General features: G+C 38.2%; 1 protein-coding gene across 5 annotated transcripts in view; it reads left to right on the forward strand.

Annotated features, from left to right (window-relative positions):
* Window positions 1-996: 996 nt before the first annotated feature.
* ptprc (protein tyrosine phosphatase receptor type C) overlaps window positions 997-12,891 on the forward strand; it is a 144,569-nt gene continuing 132,674 nt past the window's right edge. For all 5 annotated transcript variants that reach the window (XM_048601881.1, XM_048601882.1, XM_048601884.1 and 2 more), the window contains exons 1-2: window positions 997-1,063; window positions 1,179-1,296. In XM_048601881.1, coding sequence (XP_048457838.1) covers window positions 1,224-1,296 — 73 coding nt within the window. In that variant the 5' untranslated portion in view covers window positions 997-1,063; window positions 1,179-1,223. The remainder of the gene's footprint in view (window positions 1,064-1,178; window positions 1,297-12,891) is intronic.

The raw sequence follows: 12,891 nt of genomic DNA on the forward strand, positions 1-12,891 counted from the left end.
TCATACCCTCTGATTCCTAAAATCTATACCTAGTTCCCTCTTGAAAACATTCAATGTTTTGGCCTCAACCACTTTCTGTGGCTGAGAATTCCGCAAGCTCACCACTCTCTGAGAGTGAAGAAATTTCTCCTCATCTCAATCCTAAAAGGCATAGTTTGAATCCTGGGACTGTGACTTGTAGGCTCCCCGGTCATTGGGTTACACTGTACATCATCCCTGGTTTATTTGAATAGCAATTACAAGTAACACGGTTGAAGGGATTGGAACACGCTAAGAACACTGAGGTTGCGTGACATTTGACGTGTAGTCCCCAGGGGCGAGCTGTATGTAAATATTCTGACGTCCAGTTAATCTAAGGTGAAGAAACGCGTTATATTTGCATGGTTGGACAATCATGTGAACACTCCACAGGCAGCAGCACCTTTTTTTCTGAAATGCAACTGTTCTAGGCTCTGCATCTTTTTTATGCAGTTAATTATAGAGACACCATTTCTCTTTGGGTTGCCATATTTTCCAGTTGACCGAATTTCCGGGGCTGAAACATCAATGATTTTACGTAATTGGAGTTATGAGTTGGTGGGGGGGGGGGGGGGGGAGGTGGCTTACATGTTTCGCTGTTTGGCACATCACCTTCGTGTTTGTGTTCCACCTGCATTTTACAAGATTCGTATTTAAAATAGCTGAAGGAACCTGCTCTCCCGCTTCTAGGTGAATGAAAGTTTGCAGATTTGCACATTAAGATAGGGTTCACACAACTTTAGCCACCATCCAGTTCACAGGCATGGACCAAGGCCACTGTTAAAAATCCAAATCTGCATGCATTTTTAACATCTCTATCTTTATACATTCGTTACACAAATAGACGCCTAGCTCTGCAACATTTTTTTGGGGAAGTTTCCACGCAATACAGTTTTGCTCAAGCAAGTGACTTCCTGAAGACATTACTGAGAACCTATAGAGAGAGCGATGAGGAGCTGTAACTTACATCACTTGTATATCAGGACAAGTGGTTTGAGGTTCTGCTAAACTTGGAGGAAGTTGCATTCATCGAACATCAAGCAAAGTAAACGTAGGCGCCCTTCTCAAAACGCATTAGTTTGACTATTAGAAGGAATTAGCAAGTTTTATTATTTACTTTCTCCACATCCCCGAATAATACTTGTATTGTTTCTCGACAGGACGCATGGTGTTTAACTACTGGCGACCACTAGCAGAATTAAAACATGAGCAAGTTTTCCTGGCTGAAATACTTGGCTCTTGCCGCTGCACTATTGGGTGCAACTGTTGACGTCCAAGGTAAAGAAAAATGACTTCTGTGCTTCATAACTCTGAAATGTCTATGTTCAGCCCAATAATTCAGGTCGTTTGCATTTTACCTTTGTAAATGTCAAGGATGAATGGTTAGAACAGTGGCTACGCGATCCAAGGGAATATTTCGCCAAGTCGATACTTAATACCGGTTATTTAACGGAAATCGTCAGACGTGAAATGTGACAAGACGAAATTGATTCTGTAAATTAGAATAATCACGCATTTATGTGAAATTATCCGGTAGTTTGGGAAATCTTCACTTTAGATAAATAACATGGTGGGGGGCGAGCATCCTGGTTTATCCAATCTTCCCAATTTCCCTGTCTTCTTAGTGCTTAGAATGAGGTTTTTTTTGTTGCAGTTCAGATATTGCCCCTTGCTAGAACCTACCCTGGATAATTTGCTTTTGGTGTGGAGTAACAAAATACGTGAGACTGTTGTAAATTCAGCCTTGGATGAAATTATCTCTTGGATTTTTAAGCACTGTTCACATTTAATAAAATTCTGATTTTGCAAAAGCAATAATCAATGAAATGTTGTTTGGATGTATTGGAGACTTGAAGGAATGTGGTTAAGAAACCATGAAAAGGAAAATATAAGGCATTGTATCTTTGATACTATTCGAGTGACATTTTACATTATAGTTTTGGAGTTAAGAGGTTTTATTGGATCATTAATTAATTTTGTCTGATTTTTTTTTCCAGAATTAGGAAAGACAGTATTGGGTTTCATGATTTGTAGTTTGTAGTTCTTTCCATCACCACATTGAATCTACAATTTGTTCAGATGTTTTATGCCATGTCTGTTCTCCTGTTGTGCAGAATGTTATTTATTAGTTCATGCTTAATTGACAAAATATTCCAAGACTGAAATAAATTATTCTTAAGGGGAATACGTTTTTAGTTACAAATCAAAGGAATGATGTTACTTTAGCCCAGGTAGATGGATGACAATGATTGACAAGATTGAGGGTAGAATTTTATATCACCAACGGAAAATTTGAAAGGATTTGTTTTATTCTGTTGTTTACTTTCGATGTTATCTGCTATTTTGCTTATTGCAGTTTCATTTTTCGGGTAAATGCCTATCTTCCTTGAAATATGTTTTCTACATTAGGGAGTTTTTTTACAGTGGTTATTGCTCGTAAAGTGGTATAATGATCTTGAGATGCAGTCTTGATTCAGTATTTGAAATATATTTAAACACACAGTACATTGGATTCAGGTATGAACTGGAGGACCACTTCCAAATTGTACATTTCTGAAGTTTACGAAAGGTAGATGTTTGTGTAACAGCTTAAAAATATAATTGAATAAACAGATATCTTTTATCAATGAAATTGTTAAATGTTGGCAGTGCTTCAAAAATATATTGTGGTACAGGTTAGCACCTGTCAGAGAGCTTAATTTAAACGTTTGAAACTGATTTTTTAGCAGCCGAGAGAAAAGATTTACATTTTTATAGCACTACAGGATGTCCTAAACAGTTTAGACGCTACAAATGCAGCAGTTTTAATAAAATCAAACCTATATTCCCTGGATCCATGCCATCTTCTTAATTTGTTAATTGGTGCCCATAATCTTTCACCCTTGAAGACTGATTTCTCAACCATTAGGACTACATATTTTTCTATTGTGAATTCTATGAGCGGAAATGGACATTGGAAAGGATGGAAAAAGGCGGGAGCAGATATGTAGGGGCAAAAGTGAGACTAAAACAAAAAATTTTTAGGAGGGTTTTGAAGGCAGAGCGAAGGAATGTTTCAGTAACCCGAGCCAAACATTGTCTTTGTTGCAGTGTGTACTTCAGATAGTACCATTTTGCAATACGTTTTATTAACTAATTGCCATATAAAATAACATTTACACCCCTGTCTGGATACTAAATGATTTATACATTAAATAGCAGAACCATTGTTCCAAGTGAAATATTTCTACGTTACGCCATTTTCTGCATTGCAAAAGGAGCCATGTTATGAACAATTCTGTGTAAGCAACTGAATAGGGAAATGATTAACTCAAATAACATTATCACCATTCCTCCAAATCTATGTCATCGTCCATGGATTAACATATTAGTTTTTGGCAGTAAGTACAGTGCTTTCATACTTCTCATAGTAGGTAAAGGGAAGTAGACAGGACCATATTTCAATTAAAGTCAATCCCTGGTGTTTCAATTTATAGTTGTAGATCAGAACAATAAAGAAAAAGGAGAATCCCAGGATATCTCAAAACATGTTACAGTCAATGAAGTATGTTTGGAATGTAAGTGCTGCTGTAATGTAAGAAACATTGAGGTAGACCGCACAAGGCAATGTCGCATAAACAATGATGAAATAAATGATTAGATTATATCTTTTTGTGATATTGGTTAATGGATATGTATTGACCAGGGAGAATTTCTCTGCTTTTCCTTGATTAGCACCAACAAGATCGTTTACATCTCTCTGTTAGCAGAAATAGTACTTTTCATTCCAAAAGACATTACCTCTGAAGCTCAGTGCTGCCTGAGTATTGCATTACTGCAGTAGTCTAGGTTATGTACAAACATCTTTGGAAGATGAATCTTTGTAATTTCTGATGTTGGAGAGATCAAATGTTCCAGCATGTTTGAATCTTCTTATTAGAAGTCAAAGCCATGCTAGTGGGTTTGGTTTTACAGCGATTTATGATTTATAAATGCAAGTAGCTGGCTGGCTTGCATTTATAGATTCAGCTTTGACTAGTGTAACTGCTGTTACATATTGCAAGATGTTCTCGACCAATAACTGTGCTTTTAGAGTCCACCAGATAATGACTTGATTGATTGATTGATTGATTTATTGTCACGTGTACCGAAGTACAGTGAAAAGCTTTGTTTCCAAGTAGTCCCCTTTTGAGGCAGAGAACTTGAGATTTCAGCTTTCACCTGTCAGAGGCAGGGAGGAGTGGAGTCCTACAAATGATCTTCTGAAAGGGAGATAAAAAGTTTGCAATCTGATTACTTCTCATGACCACGAGAATGTAGGACCAAGAATAGGCGAGTCAGTTTCTTAAGTCTGTTTGATAACATTGAATGTATCACTCAAAGCTAAGAGAAGGCAAGAATAACCCAGCAGTTCATTCAGTCCATTAGATGATGCAGCTTGTGGGCTGCCTTCCTCAACTAATGGTACAGTTAACACCTTATGGAAGAAATAAAAAAAAACTTGTGGCCTATTTCAAGGGAAGAGAATTTGGGCAAATAATTCCTTACTCTCGAAGACAATTCAGCAGATCATGGTTCTTCATGATTTACACCTAAGTTAACTTTTTTGACCTAATTTCAAAAATCCATTTATGTGAGGAATTCCTTGCAGTAATTTAGACTTGGGATTTAATTGAGCAACAAACTGGCTGTGGTTTATTTTTGCAATTAATAAAACCTTTTGAATTTGTCAACTGGATGAACACCTTGTAATTCATCAAGAACACATTTGTTCTGTGTAACATTTCTGTTACACTCTTTCCTTCATAAACTACTGTATACAATATATGCTTAAAGGACAACTATTAAAGAATGGTAAATGAAAATCACATTGTGAGCAATGTGTTATGAACTGGCAGGTAATATAGTGTGAATTTAGAGAAGAATTCAATGACAATTCTATGATAGCCTTAAAATACCCAATCAATGAGAGGGCTACAAACTGCATTAACATTCTATTTAAAATTAGAATACCCTAGAAATAACGTTCATTACATCTGTGTTGTTGTGTACCAGGTTAGTATGCCATCTTAGGAACACAGGAACAGGAGTAGACATTCAGCCCCTTGAGCCTGTAATGCCATTCAGTGAGGTCATTGCTGATCTGTGACCTAACTCTATATACCTGCCTTTGGCCCATATTCCTTACTACCTTTGCTGAGCAAAAAATTATCGATCTTAGATTTAAAATTAATAACCAATCTTGCATCAACTGCCATTTGTGGAAGTGGGTTCCAAATCTCTACCACCCTTTGTGTATCGTTTGTGTGTAGAAGTACTTCCTAACATCCTTCCTCAAAGATCTGGGCCTAATTTCTCAGACTATGCCCCCTAGTACTAGAATCTCTCGTAGGTGGACATAGTTTATCTTTATCTAGCCTGTCTTTTCCTGTTAATATCTTGAAGACTTCAATCAGATCAGCCCTTTAGCTTTTAAATGCTGGAGAAACACACCTCAATTGTATAGGATCTCCTCATAACTTAAGCCCTGAAAATTAAAAAAAAGACAAAAATAAGGTGAAGCAGTAGGTATGTTAAATTTTAAAATACTTATTGATTCACTACAGTAAAATCCAAGTACAATTTTACATTCAGTTAACGACCTGATCATAACGAAAGAGCTACAAATTGAGGCCTGGTGGGTCTCTACATAGATTAGATGGTTTTTAAACTATCATCAAAGTCATTCCAAATTATTAATTTGAAGTTCATCATTTCCCCTGATGATTCAAAAGCTTTCAAATTAAACAGAACATTGCACATATTAAAAATAACCTGTTGCATGTTTCATTCAGTGGCCAGTTTCCAAACATGCAAGGCAGTAGTAACAGTTACAGGAGACAGATTCAGTTTCTTCAGCATAATGAATGATGGCATTCCCTTTTGTGTTTTCCAAATGATTTTTCTTATAGTTGTTTGTTTTCCATAATTTGTTATTATAATATTCTGTGTTATTAGTAGTTATTAAGTATATCAAGGCCTTCTTGGTATTCTGGCAAATGCCTCAGTGAAAGCAAAGAAAGCGGTGGACAGGTTGAGTACATCATAAATTATTTCTGAAAATCCCAAAGCATAGATACCCAAAAAAAAAACCGTTTATGTGAAACACAGTGCAGATTATATAGCAAGCTGTGTTGCTGCCAAAAAGGTACTTGATAAATTAAGGTCTTTGCATTTGTACCCAGGGAGTATTGTAAGCCCAACACAAATGAATTAAGATGGCAGATTCTTCAGAGTGAGTGAGTTGCATGCATAACTACAATATGCCAAAATCTCTTTGATATTTTATACCTGTCTATCAACTGTTGCCCACATGAATCTCCACCCATAACATTGGACATACCTTCTACTCTCAAACATGGTATCCTTAAATTGCACTTGTTCAAGGGGAGGAATCCTTTAATGTTTCAACCAGACTTTCAGGTGCAGCAAAAAGCAACATCTCCTAGTGTTTGTTGCAATTATTTAGGTAAATATTAAATCAAATTCTTACTAAACCTTTTCTATATTTTGTGTAATTTTGAACAGATTTCAATTGCAAAAACAATAACTCACGTTAAAGATGGAAAAAGTTTCCAAGATGACACATTTCTAAACATGCTGTGCCTGACAGTCATGATTGATGGTTAAATGCATTGAAACTGAAACTGTTTTACGTAAAGAAGAATTATATGGTATGGGTTTTGAAGCTTTTCTTAGGCTCTGATTGTTTATACTAAGTAACACCCCTTTAAAGTCATTTTTCCAATAAATATTAATGAAATTGGAAGAATACTTAGGCATAATTTAATATCATGAAATGGACAAATTAACCTTGTACAAAGTGATTCACTCAAAACTCTGTTATCGACCTCCAGTTTTTTTATACCTTACTGGTAGCTTTTAACAACTGGAATTCTTCTCAGTCCAATTGCTTCAGTTTCTTTTCCTGGCTCGCTTTTACCTCTTCCCTCCCCTTTGACATCTTAGTCAGTTTCGTGCGAGAAGTTTGTCGTGCTGCAGCTATTCACAGTATTGCTTAGCGCAAGCCACAGAATCAAAAATGGCCTACACGGAAGTAACTGGGCTCAATTCTCCTCTTTAATATTCAACTTTTCACTTAGTCCTCAATTTTAGGAAAAAAAATGTAAAATGGTTAGCCATCATGTTGTAAGAAAGGGAAGTAAGATACTGTAACAGTCTAGTCATAAGGGAGTTTTAATAAAAAATAATTTGCATTCTTCACTGAAAGATAGTGCATTGAAAACTGCAATTTTCAGACTCAGGAGTTGTATTCGAAGTGCTCTTTCTGTTTGAGCTAGAGAAAGTGAAGAATACAAGATTTTTAGAAGTTAATTTCCATTTAACCAGATTTTTCCTATCCTTTCTGGATCCTGAAACTTATTCTGGCTTTTATTTTCTGCATTTCTCTTGATAATTTGTAGTATATGACTGCTATTGGTGCTTGCATAATCAGTTCACAAGAAATGAGATGCAACAAAGCAAAGTGAATTTCTTAGATTCATTTTCCTGGAAATGGGGTGTTCTCTTTAGAGAAGGGACTTGAAATGAATATTTTCCCCTGATAATGGCAGTTGTATGTGAATGAAAAGCCAACTTATTCCCACCTCTTCAATGCATTGAATCCCTCATTGAGTACAACTATGTAGATGGTAATTGCTCCTACCAGTTGCTTGCCCAAGTCAATGTGAGAAATCTGTTGGCGAATGAAATTGGTCTTCCACAGTCATGGCAAACTCGAATCAGCAAACCATTTTACATCATACCTTCACTTCTGATGGATATTTTGTCAGTTTGCTATGAACTCATCTTATGCAGCTGGGAAAAGGCTTATTTTACCCTCCAAGTGTCACTTGTTACCCAGACATGAATAGGAAGGGTTTACAGGTATATGGGTCAAATGCTGGTGAATGGGACTAGATTAATTTCCAATATCTGGTCAGCATAGACAAGTTGCACCAAAAGGTCTGTTTTCATGTTGTAAATTTCTATGACTTTATGACCATGACTCTATGAATAGCAGACTATAATGTGGTATAAAGGCAAAAGGAGCTCAAGAGTAGGAAACCTGCTTAGTTTCCCGTTTTCTAACCCAGAGCACTGCCACCAATTGCATTGCTCTTATAGGCTGCTAGTTGTGATCAACGAACTCAGAACAAGCTTGGACATTAAACCAAACACCACCTGAGGTTGTTATCCCTCTGAGGTAAAACATCGGTGCTTTGGAATAGTTCAAAATGATTCATTTAAGCACCCAGCATTCCAGCCATTCATATTGAAAATTAAAAACAGTGTCCGACAAATTGTGTAAACAGTTAGACCCTTGCCTATGCTGCCTGAAAGAGTAATGGTCCATTTTGAGGCCTGGCTGAAAATCCCATCAAGCATATGTTGATTCCATGTGTTATTTTTCCACTTTTTAGTGGCTGTCTCGTTTAGGCCGGAAATTGTAGCGTTCCATTTCTGGAGACTCAGCACCTATCAAGGAAACATTTTTGAGCTGTCCTCCCTGTTATGTTTGCCTCTGTGTCTTGCTGTTTCGCTACCTCAGAGTCAGAAAAAGCCATTCAGTCCCTCCAGCCTGCTCCCGTATTCACTTACATCATGATTGAACAATTAGATCTTGACAAAATGAGGTTAGCAGATCCAATATTGTGCTGACTACTCAAGATGTATCTTTAGTCGTCAATAATTTTGGTTGCAAGACTTTTTTTAGTAGAACAGAGAAAGATGACTTGAACCAAATGTCAACTGCAGTTGTTACTTTTAGTAGCTGAAAAAGGTGGCATGGCTGATCATGACAAAGGATGTCGGCTGCAAAGGCTCAACACAAGTCCAATAATAAACCTTCCCTGACAACACAGGATAAACTCCCACTCTAGAAAATGCAGAATAAACCCCACCCTGAGAAACACAGGATAAACTCCCCCCTAGGAAATGCAGAAAAACCCCACCTCCCCGAGAAATGCAAGCCAAACCCCACCCTGAGAAACGGTGGCTATCTCCTCTCTGGGAATCAGAGGATAGACTTGACACTGGGAGTCTACTTTTCCTTTATTCATTCATGGAATGTGGGCCTCACTGGCAGGCCCGGCATTTAATTCCCATCCTTAGTTGCCTTTGGGAAGGTGGTGGCGAGCTGCTTTGTTGAACCATTATAGTCCATTCGGTGTGCAAACACCCACGCTGCTGTTAAGGTGGGAGATATTATCTGTGATTGTTGTGAAATGTGTCATTGTGGCCTTTATAGAACTTCAATGAAGCCATCTGCTTTGGGTATCCATTTTATTTCTACAAAACAAAACATTAAACACTTGACAGCGTGAAGGAAATGGTAGCTACATTTCTTTGTTTTAATTGTAATTGCTATTGATTTATCGATATTTTTCTTAAAATTAGCTGCTTAAAATAAAACTGTAAATGGCACAGAAATGACAAAACATCCTTCTTCTAATTGTGACAATATTTAATTTAATCTCTAGCTTAATTATCAAGGATTTATCTACTTCACAGGGCAGAGTAAGCTGGAAAAAAGCATGAGAATTGCTTCTTTATTTGTCATATACTTCGTACACATAATGGAAACAGTTAGTCTTTGAATTACAAGGTCATCAAGTACAGTACAAATGTTGTAATCAACACCAAAGGATCCAGCAATGAGGTTCTGATTTTGACTGCTCATCAAAACACACAATTTTCATCTCTTTAAATTTGTCTGTCTGCATCTGTTCCTCATCTCATTCACTGTGGAAATTCTTATTCACGCCATTCATTCCTGAAGATTTGACACAATTATAATAATCTCTCCTCATAACTCCTAAGCCCATATATCGTTCTTGTATCCCTGGACCAGGAAGCAATATAAGATAGCAAGCACAGGGGCATTGAATGACTGGGATCTAGTGTGAGGCAGCTTATGGACAACAGAAGTTTTGGATTTATGGGGGAAGGAGAGAGATTGGTCAGGAGTTCACTTGTCCTGACATAGGCTTTTGTAGTATGATATCACATTTTGTTTGCTAATGTTCCTGGATATCAATGTTAAAGGAGCTATATAAATCCAAGTTGCGTCTGAAAGTTTGTGACATCTTATTTAAGAATGTTATAGCACTGTTTGTTACATTATCATTGATCCATTATTATAATTGTGTCTGATTTTTGACGTTAGATATTGTATTGTAACTAAGTTCTATTCATAAACTTACAATGAGCACTGAAAGGACCAACTACCAAAGATAGTGTCAATAGATGTGAAGCTGGAAAAGCACAGCAGGTCAGACAGCATCCGAGGAGCAGGAAAGTCAACGTTTCAGGCTAAAACCCTTCACCAGGACTGGGGAGGGGATGGGGAGCCCAGAAGTAAATAGAGGGAGCGTGGGTGGGGCTGGTGGAGCGTAGGTAGAATGGTGATAGATGGATGCAGGTAGGGGATTATTGTGATTTGGTCAGTGGGAAGGATGGACCAGATAGGTGAGTAGGATGATGGACAGGTTAGGTCAGGTCAGAGAGGCGAGGAGAAGGGGGAGAGCTGGACATGGGATAAGGCAGGTGGGTGGAGGGATTTTGAAGCTGGTGAAGTCAATATTGAGGCCATTGGGCTGTAAGCTCCCAAGGCGAAATATCAGATGTTGTTCCTCCAGTTTATGTTTGCCCTCACTCTGAGAGTGGAGGAGGCCAAGGATGGGCATATTGCCAGGGGAGTGGGAGGGGGAATTAAAATGGATGACAACCAGAAAGACGGGTTGGTTGGTGCATGCAGAGCGCAGATGCTCCGCAAGTTCCATCAGTCTGCGTTTGGTCTCTTCGATATAGGGGAGACCACATCAGGAGCAATGGATACGATAGATCAGATTGGATGAAGTGCAGGTGAATCTCTGCCGGATCTGGAAAGATTGTTTAAGGCCTTGATGGAGGGGAGAGGGGAGGTGTGGGGGGCAGGTGTAGCAAAGATATTGTGTTGAAATGGCAAATCTCAATGAAGTTCAAACTGAGTGAGCTTTGTAATCAACATTTTACAAAATATTTTTAATTCAAAAGCTGGCAAAGAAAGGAAAATGCTTGAGAGATACAGAGCAGTCAGAATTTCCATGGATAAAAGAATAGTTACACCTAACACTAGTGAGCATTTAGAAACGAGGGACATTTGGCATAGATTGTGAAGAGTACGTCATGCTTCATTAAAACCTTCGAGGATTTTAACAGCAATATAAATCAGACAGGCTACTCGTTCTTTAATTGCCCAAGTGGCAAAGGTGACATTTCTTCTCAATGATATTTTAAAATACAAGAGCAAGAATAAAAGAGCACATAGTGTGGGATTTGTGCTGCTTTGGTTGTGTCTGTACTTTTGAACTAGAAGTACTGGAGTAAAGTCTACCTGCCCTGAAATATGTCCTAATGTATCCAAACAGATTGGTTGGAAATATTTTTGTTTTAAAAGTGCAAGTTGAATTCAGGGTTTTGCTTGCGGCATTTTAATACAAAAATAGAAAGGTGATGGTGAATTTGTACAGGACATTAATTTGGTCACAATCATCTATGGGTTTTACACCCTTCTTTAGACAAAAGATATTGGACATCTGAATCAAAGCTGGACGTCCATTTATATTGTGTCTCATCATATCTCTTCAGAACATGCCTACGTACTCAAAAGTTAGTTCAGTGACTGAAGTAGCACAGGTAACTGCCAGAAGAAAATACCAAGGAAGGGAAATTTGGAAAACTAGGGCATCATGCATTGTAGCAGTGAAAGTTAGGAGGTGGATCAACAGAAGGTTTTCAAATAGTGAAGTTAAGTAGAAAGTTAGATTTCTAATGATCATTAAATCAGTAATTGAGGGGATGTATTCCGGTTTAACAGTAGAAGCTAAAGGTGGGGTGGAGGGGTGAGAACGTTGTGTCTGAGTCAAGAGACCCAGAATCACCTGCTTCAGAGTTGTGTTGTAACATCTCCAAGCAGGTTGGTCAGACAATATCAAGAAACTAAGTGGGGATAGCAGCAGCAATTTCTTTTTACTTGATGTGATTATTGGGAATGCTTTAACTACAAGTGGCTGTTGGAACAGAGTTAATCACAGTAGTGAGGAGGGATTTGGATATACTCTTGAAAAAGAAAATTCTAAAGGATATGAGGAATGAGAGAGATTGCACTTGTGAAGGAACCTATATAGCCACATTACATTTTTAAAAAATATTCATTAACAGGAATTTGGTGTAGGTGGCTCGGTCAACATTTATTGCCAATTCCTATTTGTTTTCAAGAAGGTGTTGGTGAGTTCCTTTCTTGAAGCACAGCAGTCCTTGGGATGTAAGAATGGGAGTTCCAGGATTTTAACAACAACAATGAAGGAATGGCGATACATTTCCACCTAAGGATTTTGTGTGGATTGGAGGGGGGGAGGTAGGGTGTGGTCTTGCTTGTAGCTCTGTTCCCACATGTCTAATGCCCTTGCCCTTCTGGGTGGTGGAGGTCATGGGTTTGGAAGGTTGCAAGAGCCTTGGTGTTGTAGTTTTCACAGTGCATCTTGTAGATAGTATAAATGTGTGTCGGTGATGAAGAGAGTGAATGTTGAAGGTGGTGGATCGGCGCATATCAGTTGTCCTGGATGGTGTCAAGCTTCTCGTGTGTTTTTGGAGCTGCTCTCATCCAAGCAAATAGAGAATATACCATCACATTCCTGACTTGTGCTGTTCTTGGAATGCCCTCTGGTGCTCTTCCCTGAACCAGCATTGATCCCCTGGTTTGGTGAGAATGGTAGTGTGGGGAATGTGCAGGCCCGTGAGATTACAGATTGTGTTTGAGTACATATGCTGCTGATGGCCTACGGGACATCATGAATGCCCATGCTTGCACTG

This window comes from Rhincodon typus, chromosome 10 (assembly GCF_021869965.1).
Source record: "Rhincodon typus isolate 14 chromosome 10, sRhiTyp1.1, whole genome shotgun sequence".
NCBI lineage: Eukaryota > Metazoa > Chordata > Chondrichthyes > Orectolobiformes > Rhincodontidae > Rhincodon > Rhincodon typus.